The sequence below is a fragment of the Epinephelus fuscoguttatus genome, linkage group LG3 (genome assembly GCF_011397635.1).
Source record: "Epinephelus fuscoguttatus linkage group LG3, E.fuscoguttatus.final_Chr_v1".
Classification (NCBI taxonomy): Eukaryota; Metazoa; Chordata; class Actinopteri; order Perciformes; family Serranidae; genus Epinephelus; species Epinephelus fuscoguttatus.
In genome coordinates, this window is record NC_064754.1 from 30,799,634 (window position 1) to 30,820,015 (window position 20,382).

A 20,382-nucleotide genomic window follows, 5' to 3' on the forward strand; every position below is an offset into this window, starting at 1 on the left:
GTGTGTGTTTGTGACAGTGTGAATGAGACGGGATGAATGTAAGTCCACGGAGGAACAAACACTTTATTGATGTCACAACAAAATAAAAGGTATAAAAACGACAGAATTAGGAATAAAACATTCATGTGTAGGCTCCTGAGCCTGCTCTCACATGTTAATATTGTGTGTGTAGTGCTTCTGTGTTTCCCTCATTAAGGTCATCCATCAGGTCACACAGGTTATCCACCAGGTCTTCCATCAGAGCATAAACCTGCCAGATAGATAGAGATGAATAACAACAACAACAACAATAATAATAATAATAATAATAACTCATTTTATTTATAGGAGCCTCTTGGAGCACTCAAGGACACCTTACACGACACAGTTAAAACAAACAAGCAGCAATGTGTCCATGGATCATAAGGTTAAACAATTAAGTAATATACAGTAAAAGTTAATAAAATGACTCGACAATAATCCTAATTATAAATATTAGGTAAAAAATCATCATCAGAGCACGATGTGTGTGTCTCCATTCAGACCGAATATGGCAGCTTGAAAAGGTGTGTTTTCAGACGGGATCTGAAGGTGGAAAGGTAGTAAATATTGCGAATGTCGCGGTGGAGAGTTCTAGAGGCGGGGGGCAGAGCGGCTGAAGCCTCTAGAGCCCATGGTGGTCAAGTGGGGAGATGGTGATGTGAGCTGGACTGCAGAGCAGGATGTTAGAGTACAGGAGGGCGTGTAGATATGGAGGAGTTCAGACAGGTAGGAAGGGGCTTGATTATGAAGGGCCTTAAAGGTGAGAAGCAGAATCTTGAAATTGATGTGGTATCTAACAGGAAGCCAGTGAAGCTGCTCGAGAACGGGAGTGATATGATCTATGGAGGGGGAGAATTATTCATAGGATGTACATACGACTGTTGAACAACCTTTAAGTTGTTTTGTATTACACATTCACAAAGTTGGGGTGCTCATGAGAAAGAAAAAAAGAGGAGTCAAAATTAGCAGAGGTCCAGACGCTTTGACTTTTACAGTAATCACGAGTATGGAGCGGGCTCCACAGGAAGGAACACAGTATCCTACATTTCCCATAATGCAATTGGATAGTGTCTTTTGTTAGATATTCCCCTCCTAACTGTCCACTTCTTCCAAACCCCACACCTCTAGTTTGTAATGCATGATATCTGTTAACCTAATGATGATATCTGACATCATCTGGGTTATTTTCTCTAACTTGAGAAAACTCCCCCACGCCAAATTGTCTGCATGTGCCGTACACATTGTTTGTATGATCTGAAATTTGGAAAAAAAAAAAAAAAAAAACTCCACCAGATTCAGAGCAGATTATACAGCTGTCACAGGTTGAGTTGTGATCCTCATGACAAGTACACTGAACTTGGTGTGAGTGGCTGTTTAAAATACAAACTGTCAGATAATTAAAAGACTTGCCTTTACGTGCAGGAGTCTTGTATAAATGTCCATCACCTCCGGCCCTACACCTTGGCCATCAGGAGGTTGTTGACTGATGCTGTCTGAAGGGATATCAATCAGAGAGGCCGAGTCCTTCCCTTGCTTTTCTCTAGTGCGTTTCCCCACTTCCTCCCTTCTCTTCCCTTTCTTTTTGCTTTCCTGTACAAGGGACAGACAGACAGACAGACATACTGATTATTGATGAAGCATGCACGCTTGTCGAGTTGGCTGGTAAGTGGCTGTAGGCAGCTTACGTCATGAAAAACTACCTCCCCTGTATATCATGGTGTTCAACATGTTGGATGTCAAGTATTGGTTGAGTTAACGTATAGTTGCGTGCGCCACAGATGGCTTGGACTGGTCCGGGTGCTATTAATTCACACCCTGGCCACCCAGTTGGAGAGCAGGTGCACATTTTCACACAGAGTCCTGTTACCATGGTACCCTGTGAGTAATACGCTGTACCTTACCTATGACTCAACCATCATACAGGGGAGAAAATCACTCAGCAAAACACACAGACATACAGACAAGACTCAGTCTTTGGTCTATATTTTATATTACGTCTTTTTTTTGCGTGCTTCTGATGGCTGACAATGGAGACCAAACCATCAGGAGAGCAATGTAACAGGTCCTGGGGCAGACTCACACCCAGAACGCTGTTTCTGTGATGACTAAAAGCGCCACCAGGATGCAGCATCTAGTCTATGTTTGAACAACACAGTCAGCGTCCTCATTAAGGCTCTCAATCCCAGTGCCGGAAAGTTGCTGAAATTCAGATTTGTGAATAGGACAACGCAAAGTGGCTGAGTATAATGAGGACGGGTGCAGGAAAATAACTATCTGCCCAAAAATGAATGGGAACTAAATGAAGGTTTCTGCTCGTTATCTCACCCGACCAGTCACACTGCAAAAACATGAATAGCCACCACCATATTATTGCTTAGCTACTGTACAATAATGACTTTTCTGGGGGGACAAACCACTGGATGGTGAGCATTAGCTTTCTACATTCAGTGGGAGGACTGAATGTGGAATGGCTGGTTAACCACTACATATCAGATAGTTAGCAAACCATGCACACATGTGCTTACTTAGCTCACATTTGGGGGAATAAAACAGACTTAAATTCATTTGCTTAAGACTTACCTTAAAGCTGTAGCTGGTAACTTTTTAAAGAAAATAACTTTTGTTATACTTGCTGAAACTGTCATTATATTCACACAGCACTAACTGAGACGGATAATCTGTGATAAAAACATATTCCTCTGCCTACTCTCTTGCCTTGTAGCATTTCTAATGGCATTAGCACAAGTGAACAAAAACAACTAATCAGAGCCGGTGAGTCTCTAACGTAGCTGTTAATCATGTCAATTACTGCTTATGAACTGTGGTCAAACTGCCAAATGTGGCAGCACTGACCAAATATGAGTCAATATCCTGTAACTGCAATGCCTATGTCTCACTTTAAATGTTTCAGAAACATGTTTAAGTGTACTGTTTAGCTGTAAAATGATTCCATGTTGGAATCAGTTGAGCCGAAACAAAACACTGCTGGAGCAAACTTTGACATTTTACATCTAAACAGTGCACTGAAATAAGTCACTGAAAATATTTAATGTGAAAAATAGTCATAGTGGAAACAGAGTCTTGATTCATATTTGATCAGTGCTGCCATGTTTGGCAGTCTGACCACAGCTCATGAGCAGCGATTGACATGATTGACAGCTGCGTTAAAGATTCCTCAGCTCTGATTGGTTGTTTTTGGTGCACCACGTGAGATTCTAGCAAATGCCATTAGAAGTAGTAGGAAGAGGAGGACGGACTTAATTTTTTTCACAGATTATCCGTCTCGTGCTTTTTTCGGAACACAGGGAAAGTTTCAGCAAATACGACATAAAGTTTTAATAGAAGTTACTAACTGTAGCTTTAACCCTAATCATAACCACTACTTGCCTAACACTGACCTAACCACTGACCCAAAAATCTGCTTTATCCCTAACTGTTCACACACTCACACACACATACATACACAGAGGGTTGAATTAGTCACCAACACTAAAATATATACCAGTGGTTACACAGGTGTATTGGGTGGCACAGGTGCTCCTCCTATACTTTAAACCAACCCCAAAGTGTTATGGAGAAACCAGCACACACACACAACGTGACACACTGTTTCAGAAAACTAGCCGACAGAATAATACTGTAGGTTTGTGCATTACTGAGAACCAGGCTGTAGGTGGCTGGGTTGTGTGGATGAAATCAGCATTAACAAGAAAACAAGAGTTGTCTCATTGAATGGCAGATAAATGAATGATAACCTGACAGCTTGTCTGAAGTAGTGAAGGTGACTCATGGTTGGCTCAGCTGACAGTCAGCTGAAGTGAAGTGTCTTGATACTTCATTCATGCTCATAATTAAAACACTTTTGAATCTGCTGCCCCTCAGTGGCAAGACATTTTATAGGCGCATATTTCTGTATTGACAAAGGCAAAATAAACACATATACCTTTCGTCCCCTCACCTCCACTGATTTTTCAGTTGTTGCTGACTTGGACTCCCCTTTGTTGTCATCTTTAAATATGGACCTTGACCCATTGCTCTGCTCTTCAGCAGCTGCTCCTTGCTTTGTCTCACTCCTCTCATCTATGCTGTCAGCCATATCTGTGATGTTATAACACAATAGTAAGCAGCAGTGTGAATCCTCACCAATCTATGTCTGAGTGAAAGTCTGTGAGTCTCACCGGGATCAGAGACCAGGAATTCCTCCTTTTTATTGATCCATGTGTCTTTCTCTGGAAGGCCCAGCAGGTTTCTGAGCCACATGGCCTCACCAGCCATCGTGTCCAGCAGTTTCCTCCACAGCTGCTGCCTGCAGGGGGCACCATGCACCACCATAACCTACAGGCTTACTATACTGAGTGTGGTGTTTGTCTGACTGAGTCAAGATGCTGTGATAGAGATGGTGCATGACTCATGCGTGTTTATGCCTCACCCTATAGCTGTTGCTGTTAGCTGGCGGTGTTTCAGTTGAGAGGGTTCAGAAAGCTGCAGAAGCAGAGAGTTGAGTTGGGTCAGGCTGTTTTCCTGAGCTGACTCTTGCTTGGGCAGAGACAGCACAACCTTTAGAAAGGGAACAATTGAATGGACAAATATGTTATGTTTTTGATGTAACATCATGGTATGGAATTTTACAAAAGGGCACAGTGCATTCAAAAAGTCCCTTGAGATTATAACCGCAGATGAACATGCTAAATTCACTGCTACATGTATTTTCTTAGTTAGTTACTCTGCACCATAATGTCTCATAATGTCTCTACCTGTTGGAGTGTATCGACAGAGAGGTCCCAGGTATGTCCTGGATGAACCTCTTGCCACAGTCTCTTTAGATCCTCCACTGGCTGATGAAGGTACTGCAACTACAATGATGTATGGAACAGTAATTTAAGTGAGAGGTATAAACATGTGACCACAGGACTCCAATGAGGTAAAATTACTGTCACGCCACAGGATAATAATCATCACTGATAGTAATCCTCCTCTAATAACTATGATGAATGTCATCATAGTTATTTACTGCTCAACGGAGAATGAGGGAAATGCGTGCCACCCTTTGTGGTGATAAAATGTGATCACGTGAAAAGTTAATCATCCTAATATTTGGTAATGACAGATGTGATTTGGCAAGAAATGTTCTCCATTTATCCCAATTAGATGGCCTACAATTAGAGATGATATTTAACTTACTCTTTGCAATGCTTTTTTCAGTAATTTCCTCCCATGTCTGTTGATATTGTCTATTATAGCAAACGAGACCTTTAAGACCGTCATGCTCTATATTCACTAAACCAATCTAATCGGCCTTAAAATTAACCCAGTTAAAACCAGGTTCCTATTACACTGCCATGGCAACATACCCTCTTTTTTTACAGTGTAGAGGTAAGAGTGACTGGTTTAAGATATTAGCAGTTTGGATCTATTATTAGTTAATGAGCTACTATGAGTTAAGGTGACATTATTATAACAGTGGAGAACAAAATGAATGGGGACTAACATGTTGGAAAGGGGCAGCCATAATGGGTCGATCACACCTTTGCTTCCAGTCCGTGAAATGTCAGAAAAAACAACATGATGAATGGGCCCATTAACAGTTTATCTCACACTGAATGAGGTGGTGTGACTAGACTTATGCTGAACAAAAAGACTCTGTGCAAAGAAAAAGGCTTTATACATCTGTGACAGATGAAATAAGGTCACCCTGATGTGTGATGAGCAATGTGTCTCAAACTATACATGAAAAAAACTGACATGTTTTTTGGGGTCATTCTCTGGAGGCAACACCTAAGTCCCGAGGAGGGTTTATTCCCCAAAAAATAAACTCCAATGACCTGTAAGAAAAATGTGAATTGCTTTATGGACATTGCTTCCACTTGGAGGATTTACCTTGGGGTTTTTGCTTAAAAACTCCTGCTCCTCAGTGACATAAAGCTCTGCAGGAGAACTGGGTCTCTCTGGGGTGCGGACTCCCTGCAGCATCTCATACACAATGGACCAACACATTTTTACCTTCACTGTCTTTTCCAGCTTTGTCTGCTTGTGCACACACAACAGAAACACAAACAAAATATATGGGTTTCTCATCATGAAAACCTTATTTCTATCAGTCGATGCATTTTTCTGTCTCACTTTCAGACACAGTGTAATTGTACTTCACCTCTATGAAAAGCTTCTGGTCTGCACTTTTGTCCTGGTACAGAGCCACTCCCCTCAATGTGACCTGCATGGAGGCTCCTTGCAGCAGCAAAGGGTGGGTGAGGAGCTGCCATAGTTCAGTCTTTATGCCTGGCTCCTCAGACTTAAATATGAACTCCACCCGCTGGGTGTCACCTGGACGGATGACACCTGGATTGGGAGGGGAGAGCAGACAGGTGCATTGACTACTGGTTGAAAACCACAATATAATGGGCTGTCACAAGGACAAACAGCATATGACGTCAGGTTAATGTTAGGCAGCAGGTGTCTCATTATGTTTGTGTGTACCAGAGGAGGAGTTGAAGTAGAAGTGCAGGTTCTTTGTTTGTGATCGTAGTTTAGGAAAGCTGTGTGGCACTGGAAGCTGCTGCCAGCTGTAGAAGATGGCTGTGCTGCCCTCATTGTGCAGCTCCAGGTGGGATGATGCTCTGTCTCCAGTCAGGGCCTCAAAGAATATTGTGGCACTGATTCCTACTTCTCCCTGTTTTGGAGAGAGAGATGGTGTATTCAGATAATGTCCCAGTATCACATAACAGCCAACACAAACAAATAACAGCTGGTCGCTAATAAAGACCAAGTAGAAAACATGTAGATCAGCTCACACTGTAAATACAGTATAAAGGCCAGTCAACACAGTGCAGCTGTCTATTTTCTATAGAAATAATGTTGTCATACATGCATATATAATTCCAGATGTGGTGTTTTTCTTGCATGTAAAGCCTACTTAAAATGGGACAGCTGAAAAAGTCTTGTGAAAGGGTTTCATTCATGGTGGAAGGTTTGGGAGAACAGGCAAAGTACTTGTGGAATTATTCCCACAGTAATGGACATTATAATGCATTTACCAAGACAACAGGTGCACATGGAGCACGTGTTGAGTTTGCATTAACTTCGGAATAAAATAGTATCCCTACTGTAAGCCTTGTTTTCTCCGAGGTGAGTAACCATATTTGAGAATTTACCCAGGTCACAGCTTGAAATTCATACACACTGACCAACCTGCTGTGTTAACTACCTGGTTAGTTGTAGAGTTTCCAGTCCAGCTAGCAAGCTGACCACAGAACCTTAAGGCAGGAATGTGCAGAGCATCCAACCGAACATCATCATACTGTGTCTGTGGATCACTGTGGAAGACAATGAGAACCTCTCAGTTCATGGGTCCATCGCTCCAGAGATTGCTGACACAGACTCAGAAAGACTTAACTTCTATTTATAAAGAAATTATAACATTCACCTTTGTAAATTTGTAAATGTAGAAAGTTAATGTAAATTTAACCAGAGCTTTATATTTTTTAAAAGTTGTACTTGCGTAAGTCTATTTATACTGCTATTACTGTTTTTTTTAACTTTCTTTTATTTCATTGTTTTATTTTAACATTGCTGAGAGAAGCCTTGCAAATGTTTGTTGTATCAGAGTATAATGACAATAAAGATTATTTATTCATTCTTGAGTTAGAGAATTAATGAATGAATCATAAGCTGTGTCCTGCTTCCGGGGTCGGATGCTTCAAATAACACAGCCCACGAGCTGGAAACCAGACTGAGCCCTCTCCACTTCCCTACAGGAGACAGTCTGTCCATTTAAATGCCATGATGTATTTAAGTGTTTCTTGTCCAACTTGAAATTTCTAACCATAGCATCAGGAAGCTGGCCTCAAATGGGCAGCAAACTGAGAAGACCAGCGGCAAATAGAGAGCTTTTATGACACAGGTGTTTTTGTACGTGTTGGGACATTTAACTTTAACTCTTCAACATTGTGGGCAATGGAAATATATCCATATGTTTTCTTTCTGAATTATAAATATCTATAATGTTTACATAGTAGAGTTTATGAGTTGTTTTCCTTATGTCCATTACACTTTAAACAACATATTTAGCAGCAATTTACCAAACACCTGATGAATACAACATTCTCAGCTTAATTAATGCACCATTAAATTAATGGCATGTGGATACACTAATTGCATTTTGTGCCTTTTAATAAAGGGCAGCATTGTTGGCCTGATGTTGACATAGTCAGTCGTGAAAAAGCTGGACTTTAGCTAGGAACTTTGACAAATTGCTATCAAATCAGCTAGGCACAGCTTACATGTTCTCCTTCTTCATCATCTTGTGCTCTGCCTCCTCTTCCTCCTTGTCCAGTAAGGGACTGGGACACACTGTGACAGAAGTGAAAGGCTTTCCAGAGCCAATAACTTCCAGTCCATTGATGTCCTGTAAGTGACACAGAATGTTGGTTCTGAAGGAAGTGGCATGCTCTGTACATCCATTTAACATTCTGGTTCTTGTTAGTGAAAAGCAATACCAAAAGTTCTCTGCAGGATACGCATGTCTTTGTCACTCACATCCAGAGAGAGCAGCCAGAGAGGACAAAATGAGGTGTCTGAAACAACCAAATCGCAGAAATAAATGTTGGCATTGTACATTTCTGCACTAATAAGTGTTACATTTGTAGGGTTCATATGTAGTGCATACGTTGAAACTTTACGTTTTGATTTTCCATTTTATGTTGTGACAACGCTGTTGTTAATGTGTTTAGGTTTATTCACAAAAACAACTTGGTTAGGGTTAGGAAAAGACCATGTTTTGGCTTAAAATACCCAGTTTGGTTGCCACAAACACACAGCTGGAAATGTCACTGGTCTTGAGGAGTGGTGTGCTGCTTGGCAGACGTCTTGCCTAGGTTTCACGCCATCTGCCCACTATCCCCTCCTCCTCCTGATGAGAAACTCAGCTCATATACATGTAATATGCGTCACATTAGAAATGTTGATATAGGTACGAAATGTAGAAATATAACACTCCGGTGGCATGCAAATATGTACATGCCAACATTTTATTCTGGCGACTGGGCTGGATGAAACAATGTGACAGGGAGAGATGCTCTGGAACACACTGTGCAGTTATCAGTGGCTAAATTATAGCTTATCAATGTACACATACACTGTCCTTCAACCTCTTCCAACTTAATTGCAGCAGTGAACTACTAATATTACTGTAATTCCTTTACCTCCCCACTCCAAACGATATTACGCAATACTACACGTCTGTATGTTGCCATGAACTGAGCTCTTCCACTATATTATGTAACTAGCAAGGTGAAAAAAACAAATACAAATGCAACCTGCCGATCTCCCTCCTCGCCCGAACTTCAAACTTTTTCCACATTTTTAAGTAACACTGGAGGCTTGATTTTCCTCCACCACCTTCTCTTCTTCCTCCCCCTCCTACTTCCCTTCATCTCTCTTCCTTTCTCATCTAATAATCCCTCCCTGTCCCAATCATCTCTCTCTCCCTTTACACATATGTCACGAAGCCATGTCAGCTGCTGACAGGATGATCTGATACTGTCTGTGTGTTTGTCAGGAGGTACTTCAGACCTGCAAATCACCTCAGCATCACAACAGCCACCAGCACAACAGAATGCACTGCTACCATTTTCTCTTATGTCATGGGCACAATGTGTGTGTATGTGTCCGGTGTGTGTGAAAAAGGGGGAGGAGGATACTAGGCGCAGCCAGAAAAAAAAAATAACAATTTGAATACAATTTCCCATAATCAGCACATGTAACTTACAATGTTAATGAGATTGAATGGGAACTGGCTGTGCAAAGTGTTTACCCCAGAACCTGCTGTCCCTGCTGATGAATTCATTGTCATGCAGAGAGAGCAGTAAGGCAAGTTTGGTCAGTTTTCTTGTTCTCTGTTACCCCATTGATCTCAACAGTGCTACTCTATGACTGAACACACTCTAGATTTCATAACTGTGCTTTCTGTGAATAGACACGACTGTTTATGGAAGAGCTCCAGTGCCTCATTAATATCATTATGCATGTGTGTAATGAATGTCTATTTTACAGGTATTAAAAGGTAAAATGTACATGTGTGTGTTCATGCCCGTGCGCCTGCATGCATATGTCCATTTTTGTGGTCGTGCGTGTGCATGTGCTTGACTGCTTCGCTGATGTCCCGTTGTTTGTTCCTTGTACAGAAAACCCAGAACAGAGTGCCCCAGGCTTGATGATCACAGGCTGTTTGTGAAGATACAGACTGGTCATGAGCAGCTTGCAGCTCCAGCAGCTGAAGACAGAGTGTCCTGTGGGTGTGAGCAGCTTCAGTAGGCTGTGTGGTTGGACAGCAAGTGGTCAAATAATGAAGACGAAAGATGTGCAATCTGGATCTGCGCTGTGTATGTGAAATTAGGTTCTCATACATTGTTTGGGAGCACAGAAATAAAGTGTAAAGTAAATAATGTGTAAGGTTTGTCATTGTAGTTTGGACCACTGATTTGGCTGACTCAACAACATAGTCAGCAGTTGGAGCTGCAGCAGTGGTGGTGACAAACAGTCCATGGAGGCAACTGCATCAAAAATCGACATGGTACACACATCTTTTAGGTTTCGTGGGACTTGCGGGCATATTTTAGTGGTGCCAGCGTGGAACTTTGGATCTGCGTCAGAAATCGGAACATTTACTTGTTAGCATAGCCTCAGTTAGCATGCAAACCTGCTAATATTCTAGTCTGTCAGCCTAAATGAAAACTAAGTGTCCCCCACCCGTCCTCCATGTGTCCCCACCTGTCCCCCATGTGTCCCTCCTCAACCCCATCCTGACCTCTGTCTCTCCTCCGTATGTATTTTATTACAAAGATCAGAAGACTGAGGACGTGTCCATGAGGGACTCCATGTGTCCACTTGGATTTCTCTGTTTTAATGGATTAGACCATTACTCAAGGAGTTACACTGGAGGCATCAAACATTACAGATTCAATGATGTTGCATCAGACAATCAACCCAAGAGTACCAAAGAAATCCAACTTTGACATGTTTATATGTTTAATTAAAATCCTAAATAGAGCAGTTTGACTTGATAAAAATCTATGTGGGACATTTTACGGTTGAAAAACTAAATATAAACCTCAAACATACATTATCTGTGGCAATTCGGTTGTTCTTGTTACTTAACGGCCGGCATATACACTGATATTGATGTATCTGCCTATTTATTGGCTTTGCTCTAGTTAAAAACCTTTGACCATTTTACTGTTTTATGAGTTGTAAACAACAAGTCAGACAGAGCAGAGGCCCATTGCAAAGGTACAATAAGACCAAGTGTATTCATTTAAAGTTCTACTGAGCCAAAGCAGCATTCAGTGTTATAATTCGCATGCTTGTGTTACCGGCTTTTTGATGTCCATGTCCTGTAGAACTTCTCCGAGCTCCTGGCGCTGGTGCTTAAGGTATAAGGACTGTTCCCAAGTCCGAGAGGCTGGACGCAGAGTCTCAGCAACAAATATTCCTAAAGGATGAAAAATTTCCCACAGAGAGAATACTGTCACCATCAGTTTATAGTCGCGGCTCCTCCTGATCTTTTGTTGTGTTAAATTGTTTTTCATGATGTTATCTAAAGATTTGATGCCAAGTGTGGTTATCAAAATTTGAGAGCGCTTGACTGTCACTTCATAATTGACAAAGCAATTTCTTTTTTTTTTGGGACACCACTTGGTTTCAGGCGAGGGCACAATCAAAAGGAACATTACCAAGAAAAAGGCTGGGGGAAAAATTGGGACACAGTGTAAGTGTCTGTGTGTACCTGATTCCTGGCGTATGCTGCTCGGTTGTCCTATATGTGTGACAGGCTCCCATCTGCCCTGCTGTGTCTGAGTCAGAGTGGCTGTGATGCCACTCATTTCATCTCCATAACGCTGTGGGAGACTCCAAAACTCACTGCCCACACGGTAACCCTAAGACATAGGAGTAGAGACATGCATGAATAAAGAGGCTACAGAGAACAATATTATTGTAGCGATATAAAAAACATAAGATATGATTCTGACTGACAACTTAAGACACAATAGACCAGAGAAAGCAAATGTGTGTCATACATATCCAGGGTGGATGAGTGGCATGACTTGGCTTAGAAACTCCCTCTTCTCCTGAGTTTCTCTGAAGTGGTTAGCTTGGTTCATCAGTAAGTTTTCAACTGGCCTGTCGAGATGGTCTTGAAGGAGTTGAAAAGAGCAGCAGATGAATAGAGAGATAACTAGTGAGAGACAAGACGTTAATGCGTACTTGGGAAATCAAACAGTTGTTTTTAAATAAGAAAACTTCTCTTTAATTTACTTAAAATGAGAAAGCTCATTTGAGAGTATGCACAGGGTTTAAGTATGTTTTCTTTAATTATATAATGCCTGTTGTCGTACTGGTTTATTGTTAATGCTAATAAAAATGCAGGTAAGTCAGATTATTGTGGCTTCTCCCACATCCCTGCAATTGTATACAAGTTCAGGCTGTGATGATGACGCAAATTTTCTGTCTCTCTGGTGCTGGTTGCTGTCCAATCAGCTCACCAGATAAGAAGTCCTGCTGCCGCCTGCGCTGCGTCATCTGTGTATGCCAATGCTGCAGAGCATTACTTTGGATGTTTCTGTGGCCTGAGGAGATCCCACGCTCATTCTGCACAGCTTCGGTGTGATGCCTCCGTGGGGCCTCAGATGGATTATGTCTCTGGGACTTTGGTATTCGCTTCACCAACTGAATGACGGAGGGAGGACAGAAGGAAACAGAAAAGACAAACACAACACAGTCAACATATTTCTCTTGTGTTTGTCAGTTTACAGAATGTGAAGGGCTTTTGGTTGACAGGTATTTAAGGTCCAGTGTGTAGGATTTAGGAGGCTATATTGACAGAAGTGGAATATGATATAATAAGTATGTTTTCTTTAGTTTATAATCACCTGAAAATAAGACTTGTGTTTATACTACCTTAGATTGAGCCATTTATATCTACATAGGGAGTGGGTCCTTGTCCATGTAAGCCACCATGTTGTACCTTCATGTTTCAACAGTAGCCCAGAATGGACAAACCAAACACTGGCTCTAGAGAGGGTCATTCACATTTTGGTGTTGGCCACTGCTGTTAACAACACCTTTGCGTCTGGGATGAGCCAAACAGCATCAAAGAAACACTGATTTGTAAAGTGAAACTGCATTATTCAATGTCTTTATTGGTTTTAATCACCTGGTCCATGTGTTTTGAAAAGGAGGAGACCTCTGTGTATAATTTGAGTCATGATAAAAACCTCTTAAACAATAAACACTGAGAGAATCCAAACTGGAAGATCATACTTGGCACATGGGAGAAGTCTCAGCTGGTTGCAATCTGCAATCTTCACCCCCAAGATAGTTTTTTTCATGTACCTCTGTCTCCCCTTTGGCCTCCAGATAATCTCTGAAATCCTCTAAACTACCCAGGATGCTGTGTGGAAGAACCATCCCTTGGTCATCAAACCGCAGCCCTTCCATTTCTGAAAAAGAATAGGGACAGAAAAAAATCCTTATGGATGCATATTGTGACTTGGGGAATGTCTCCTTTTAGCTACAGGAAATATGAAATTGGCTATTGTGCAGTATTGTTCATGAGGGCAAAGGATTACAACTAACCTGTGTAGTCCAGAGGTTCAGAGTCAGGATCTAGATCCACTGGTTGAGTCAACGGCCATCGCACAGCATCTGTAACTTCCTCAGCAGGCTTTGTCTTACGCACACAAGCCATGGGCACTGGTTTTTGATGTCCCTTGGGTGGTTTTGGTGTATGAATCTGCAATCATATTCAAAGACTCGGTTACACAACTGCTTCAAAACAAAAGTAACATGATTTGTATTTTAATTGGGCAACAAACTAATTTTCCAACTACGGGTAAATACTGTATGGGTGAAGTGGGTTTACTTTATCGAGGTCCCGTGGGTGAAGGGTCAGAGGCTGAATATCCCCGCCTTCAAGAGAAGAGCTCTTGGACTGGTCAACATCCAAGTAGTACAACTCCTCTGATTTTGTTAGCTTCTTGTTATCTGGAGGAGAGGAGAGGAGAGGAGAGAAACAGGCAACAAAATGGTAACAGTTTATGTGTGTATGAGTAATGCTGTTATGTCAAACTGGATGCTACAATACTTCAAAGTCTTTCTGTAATCATGAAACAGATTATGATTCATGCTGCTTATTAGTGGGCCCCTAATTCTAAAATTTTAAAAAGCGAAAAGAGGCTCTACTTTATTGTGCACAAAGTACATCAGTGCTCTTGCACACACACACACACACACACACACACACACACACACACACACGTAGAGAAAAAAAGATTACCCTTGAACACTGCCATGGTTATGCAATGCTGTTAATTTCTCTTTATCCAGCAGTGCCTGGTTATAGTTTCCATGACCACAACAATGATTAATCCTTGACTTTTTATGTGTTTCACTCCATTCCTCCTTTTTTCCATCACAGACTCAATACAGTTTTTTCAGGTAAGTTATTTGCTGTGCCAGAGGCAATAGATGCCCTTTGCTCTTAAAGGAAATAAATTAGTGCAGTGCTTTTCAATGTCTCTGTAAATTCATTTATCAAAAGCACCAGTGATACTGACCTATTTTCTGACAAAGATCTTGTGTATTTCTTCCTTGCCTTTAGGTCATCAGACCTACACAGACTCATTGCTTTTCACTGAAGCTCTATAAAAACAGTTCTACAATGGAGCAGAGTTACCCAGGGACCGTATACTAGAGTATCTCCATTTTATTTACACTCCACTCCCCTGACACTGTATGTACTAGGTTACCTCATCAGGGTTTTTTTTTGTTTGTTTTTTTGTACAGAGTAAAATTATTGATAGAAATAAAAAGCAACATGTACAGAAATGATGTATCATTATTGGTTAAGATCAGATTAAACTTACTAATTGATTTCTGGAGGGAACATGCTACCAAGGAGCATATAACTAACTAATGAACTAATAATCATAGTTCAGTAACATGTTCATAAAATCAGTAGCCTACAACTACGAGTTTTGGTACTATAAACGTCAGCTCATTTTGATGCTCATAGTGCTGCATACGTTAACTGGTGTACATTTTTAAAGGCAGGACTTTAACTTGAAACAGAATATGTCTACACTGTGGTAACGTTGTCGCCACTTTTACTGAAGTAAAAGGTCTGAGTACTTCTTCTAACACTATAAACGGGGGTAATAAAGTTTCAGAGTAGAGCAGGCTATGTTATTCACCGTCACCAACGAGCTCCTACAACAGGCTGACAGATCACAATGCGACAAAACACGGCTAGCCGACAATTAGCTGAGAGAAGAGGGGAAGAGACGACATAGACTTTCTTTGAAAGGGAGATAAGTAAGGCTGTAGCTGACCTGCGTGACTCAGAGGTCTGAACTCCTTCCTCGGTGACCCGCCGCGCCTCATTTGGTCCGACTACCGTACCGTGAAAGCGATACTTATGTAGCATCAATTAGCTAACAGTGCTAACTAAGCTACCCTAAGCTACAGGTATGTTTTCTTTGACGGTAACCATGGCAACGGACGCCTCAAAGCCACGGAGCGACGGTGCTTTCTTTCTTTCTTTCGTTCTTTCTTTATTTATTTCTTTCTTTTTTCTTTCTTTCTTAAAACAATTTCCTTAACAAGAAAGGGAACAATAAAAAAACAAATGAAAAAAGAGGCACAATATATAAGCCTATACTGTATGAAGCAAAACAAACAGGAACAAGGCAAAACATATAAGTTATCAAGTGGGTTATCATGCAAATAAGAGACAATAATAACAATAATAATAATAAAACAATAATATTTTGACTTGGCCTTGGATCAGTAGGCTACACGGTTTTTAGGTCGTCGACGATGACATAGCCTACAAAATGTGCCAGTATTGGGGATTAAAAAACAAAACAAAAACATACTATGTAGCTGACCAAATGCATCAGGCTATAGGCTAATACTGTAGTGCCAAAATAAATAAATAAATAATAATAATCATAATAATAACAATAGCAAGTTATAAAATTTTGTTGTTTAAAAGAACAAAGGTGCTTTATTGAAACATAACATAAATTAAAAAAATATTGGCTGACCTACAGTGCCCATAGAAGTCCAATCCTTCCCACAAAAAGAATATTAATAATAAATGCACTTAAAAAAACTACAGAAATGTATTTAGAGAAATAGATTAATCACCTCTACTAGTCAATTATTTGCTTATTTGTTAAATTAAAGTTATGAGTTTGTAAAGTAAAAAGTAAATGTAATAATAATGATGATAATAATTATTTATTACATATAAAATCATATTGGACATACACTTCATTTATCAAGGAGCTTCAGAGAATCATGCAAGCAGACCGAAATGTAGTCATGCTCAGTCGCCCACGTTGTGTTTTCCTAAACACACAGTATTCTCCTGACGAACACAACAACCCTTTCTATCAATCAGCATGACGCAGATGCATCATGGGCTCGGTGATGGAGTATATAAAGACAAGTGGCATCAGCCACCGCGCTACAGACAAGCTTTAGCAGGCCTATGAAACGTCAGATCACAGATTCTGCCCACTTCGTTGCGCGGAACCCACGGACTAAACTCATACTAAAACGATGGAAAGAGGCAGCATCTCCACCGGCGCACAGACAGCATCCATCTCTGTTGCGCACCAGCTCAGCTGCTCCACCATAGATGGCCCCCAATTTCGTGGTAATATGGACGGACAGTGCGCGGGGTCCTCCAAAGTATTACTGGCTTACAAGAACGCATCGCAGCACCTGAGTTCATCGGGAATTAAAGCGGGCTTGGGGATACTTAAAGTGGCTTCGTCTCAGTGGAAGCAGGAAAAGAAGACGCGCTCAGGGGCAGCCGTGAGGCAACTCCCCACCGCCAACAACAGTCACTCCTGCAAGAGATCCCCACTGGACCAGCTGGCAGCTCTGGTTCTCCACGGTCAATCCCGGCAGCGCCAAATTGGCCAAGAGCCAGCACCGACCAAGCCACAGAACTGTAAGCGCATCGTAGTTCTTGGTGCGCCACGGGTCGGCAAGACCTCCATCCTAAGAAGATACCTTCGGGACGGATTTGTGGAAGAGTACAATCCTACCTCCGAGGATTTCCTCAGGAAGCTGTTTCGTATTCGCGGAGAGACCTACCAAATTGATGTCCTGGATGCGTCCAAGGAACGGGATTTCCCAGCCAAGCGGCGGCTGTCTATCCTCACTGGTGCGTAAAGGCTCAGTCATACTCTCTGTCCAGCAAAACTTTACAATTTCTTGTCAGTTTTTTATTTGTTCAAAGAGAAAAATCACTGAAAGCGACGGGTGCATGCGTAAATGTTTATCCTCTCTCCATAAGCATGGGGTGTCCATAATAATATCAACTAATGATTGATTTTCTTTCTCTTTTTTTGCAGGAGATATTTTTCTTTTAGTATTCAGTCTAGAAGACCGGAGCTCCTTTGAAGAGGTGTGCGCCCTGCGGTCGGAGATTCTAGCCGCTAAATCCAAGCTCACCAAATCCTCTGTGCCAGAGCAGTGCGCACAGCGGCAGGTTGCCCTGGTCGTCTGCGCCAACAAGGTTGATCTCCTGGAGTCCGAGAGACAAATATCCAAAGCAGAGGTGCTCCAAGCCCTCGGTGATGACTGTGCATACTTTGAAACGTCTGCAAAGGACAGCACGAATCTAGAGAAAGTCTTCGAGACTTTGGCAAAGCGAGGTGGGCTTCCTACTGAGACTGGCCCGTCTCAGCACCGCAAAGTTTCCCTCCGATCGTACCAGGCAATGCGTACAGGCCGTGCGCCGGGGACGGGCAGCCAGACACCTGGGCGCGATGATGCCTGTGGCGCCCTGTACCCACTGGCCCGCAGGCCGAGTTTTAGCACGGATCTCCGACAAGTCATTGGGCCACACACTGCAAGAAAACCCGGCAAACCACTGGAGAAATGTCAGATTCAGTGAAGGACTATTTAAATATGAGGGGAGCGAATAAAACAACGATTTAAGCACTGACATTCAAATGCGTCCTATTACAGAGATGATGTTTTCAAAATAAAATATTTTTTAATAGCATAATGGCTTTCTGATTAATACAAGAAACTGTGTAGTGTGCGTGTGACATCACCAATTAAGTTATTTACAAAAGATATTTTCATATTCCCTTTAAATTTCTATCTATCTATCTATCTATCTATCTATCTATGTGTGTATGTGATACCCATTCACGTAACTTAAGGAGAAAGTAGGAGGATGTTGAGTCAGGAGCTTGTATATTATTGTATGACTATTGCATAACCTATATTCAAAAATCTATTACATAGCAACTCTCTCACCCACTCTTTGTTTTATCTTCCTGTGTGCCAGTGTGTGTGTGTGTGTGTGTGTGTGTGTGTGTGTGTGTGTGTCTGTGTGTGTGTCTGTGTGTGTGTATGACTCTGTGTTATCCTGGAGTCGTGATTGCCAGGAGTCCACAGCCCGAATCCCACACAGAGTGAACAATCAGATTACAGCTGGGGGTTTCCAGTGGGCATATACCTTCCCATCCTACACTACTCTATAAATGGCCTCTTAGATAGATAGGCCTGTCACTCGGTCGGCTCGTCATGCCCGTCAACTATGAAATCAAGTTATTTAGCTTTCATGTGCATGATGACTGTCAGCTCACTCTTGATTTTGTCAGGCTGAGGAGGCCTCTGTAAAAGGTCACTGGACGAGGTCATGGCTGTGGAGGGAGAACGGATGTGAGGCAAGGTGTTGGTCTCATCTTCCCAAAGTGACGCAAAGAAACAACTAGGATGTAACTCCAACTACATGAAATATTGAGTGAAAAATAACAGTTGCATTGTAATAATTATTACCACGATAAGAAAGACATGTTGCTTCTTTATCGCTGTGAAAAAGATGGATGCTTTTGCTGTGTGTGCTGCACTGATTGAAGGTTGTTCGCTCCTCGTGCTGGAGGTACAGTCGATGAGTTTCCATGGTCACTGCTTTCCACTTCCTATTCAGAATCATTTGTGCAGTAGACAACAGACCACTCGGGCTTTACATTTACAACAGACTGCACATGATCCCTACCTACGAGCAGCATTTTTAACAAGCAAAACAAAATGACATAGTGCAGTGATGAATGGGTTAGTAACACCACACCCACACTGTCACACACTATAAAAGTGCTAACTGTCAAACCTCAAATGTAAGCGTCAAGGGTGATTATCAATGCCATGTGTCTACTGAGATCCAGTGTGTATTTTTCTAAAAAAAATAAAATGAAAAGAAAAAGTGTGAGAGTAGTTTCTTTATCACAGAGTGCTAATTGGGCGCCATTGTAAAGATGTGTGGTGCTGACATGTTAGTGATGCCCTCTGAAAGCATCGGGACAATGCTTGCTGTGGAAAGGTGCAACAAGGCTCTGAGAGATTTGGGGACCATAAACAAAACTTTTTTTTTTTTTATTTGGGAGTAAAAACATATTTCTTATAACACATGCAGGGAAGACTCAGGCTAATAGGCTATTCAGTAAAATGTCATAATATTCAGTGGACTAATGAAATGTCTGAAGACCTGTAACAGTTTCTTCTCTTATGTCAAAGGATGAGCGGTGAAGTTGGTTCTTCATACCTGCTGCTCACTCATCATCTGCCCTAAGTTTGCTACACTTCCTTGCTACACTGATCGGGCTTTCTGCCTGATAGGCCTGCTATATGTAGGCTCAGCAGCATACAATCATAACACTTCATAACAAGCATAACACTCACAATTCTTTCTTTTTTTTAAACAGTGGGACCTTGATGTCAGACAAAGGTGGACTGTTGACCTCATCACACAGTGACCTCCAGCACACACTGTGACGGTTTGCAGCTGAGACTGAAATGGGTGAATGGGTGGTTTGGTTACTGGGCACATCCAACTGGTAGGTGGCCCCGGGGAAGACCCAGAACACGCTGAAGGGATTATATTTCTTTTTTTTGTGACCAAGTTTTGTTGTTTTTTTTTTCCCTTTTTCATTCATCTTGGAGGTAACAATTCATATGAAAATGCCACAACGGAAGTTGAATTTACATAGCTCATCTATTCAGTTTGGCAGACCCATAAACCTTCTGTGCATTGCTTTCCATTCACATAATGGCTTTAAGGTGAAGGGAGAAGCATGCGTGTATACAGTATCACTGTAATCAAGCACAGACATAATTGCAGATTGCATGATTTAACTTTGACTAGCAGAAGAAAAACAGGATTTCTAGATACAAAACTCCAATTTTGACTTTCAGTTTGCTTTCTAGGTATTCCACATTTGCCTTAAAAGTGTCCCAAATATTTATAACATCAAGCATTTTCAATTGCAGACCCTGATA

The 20,382-nt window shown here is 41.6% G+C and overlaps 2 protein-coding genes across 6 annotated transcripts; one reads left to right on the forward strand and one right to left on the reverse strand.

Annotated features, from left to right (window-relative positions):
- Positions 1–50: 50 nt before the first annotated feature.
- Positions 51–15,595, reverse strand: LOC125885620 (mycbp associated protein). 5 transcript variants are annotated; one of them, XM_049571295.1, is made up of 19 exons: positions 15,405–15,595; positions 13,937–14,058; positions 13,651–13,807; positions 13,408–13,514; positions 12,558–12,741; positions 12,093–12,208; positions 11,801–11,951; positions 11,388–11,506; positions 8,298–8,422; positions 7,223–7,331; positions 6,496–6,688; positions 6,170–6,357; positions 5,899–6,045; positions 4,776–4,874; positions 4,451–4,578; positions 4,200–4,327; positions 3,980–4,119; positions 1,432–1,611; positions 51–250 (listed from the first exon to the last, which is right to left on the reverse strand). In XM_049571295.1, exons 1-19 carry the CDS (start codon positions 15,454–15,456, stop codon positions 155–157), a joined length of 2,541 nt encoding a protein of 846 aa, XP_049427252.1. In that variant the 5' UTR covers positions 15,457–15,595; the 3' UTR covers positions 51–154. The 5 variants fall into 5 exon arrangements, with proteins under 5 accessions (XP_049427252.1, XP_049427251.1, XP_049427250.1 ...); XM_049571294.1 differs by having other exon boundaries at positions 3,965–4,119; positions 12,093–12,250; XM_049571293.1 differs by having other exon boundaries at positions 3,965–4,119; positions 13,336–13,514.
- A 913-nt stretch (positions 15,596–16,508) lies between these two features.
- si:dkey-27j5.5 (dexamethasone-induced Ras-related protein 1) lies at positions 16,509–18,035 on the forward strand. Its single transcript, XM_049571543.1, has 2 exons — positions 16,509–17,254; positions 17,445–18,035. Exons 1-2 carry the CDS (start codon positions 16,642–16,644, stop codon positions 17,987–17,989), a joined length of 1,158 nt encoding a protein of 385 aa, XP_049427500.1. The 5' UTR covers positions 16,509–16,641; the 3' UTR covers positions 17,990–18,035.
- The last annotated feature ends 2,347 nt before the right edge of the window (positions 18,036–20,382 follow it).

What these genes read in the sequence shown, in the direction of transcription:
- si:dkey-27j5.5 (XM_049571543.1), top strand. Translation starts at nt 16,642, where the DNA reads ATGGAAAGAGGCAGCATCTCCACCGGCGCACAGACAGCATCCATCTCT. An exon ending in GCGGCTGTCTATCCTCACTG is followed by an intron (nt 17,255 to 17,444) that starts GTGCGTAAAGGC and finishes CTTTTTTTGCAG; the next exon opens with GAGATATTTTTCTTTTAGTA.
- LOC125885620 (XM_049571290.1), bottom strand. Translation starts at nt 15,456, where the DNA reads ATGAGGCGCGGCGGGTCACCGAGGAAGGAGTTCAGACCTCTGAGTCAC. An exon ending in CAGCATACGCCAGGAATCAG is followed by an intron (nt 11,507 to 11,800) that starts GTACACACAGAC and finishes TTCATCCTTTAG; the next exon opens with GAATATTTGTTGCTGAGACT. An exon ending in ATGATGAAGAAGGAGAACAT is followed by an intron (nt 7,332 to 8,297) that starts GTAAGCTGTGCC and finishes TGTCTTCCACAG; the next exon opens with TGATCCACAGACACAGTATG.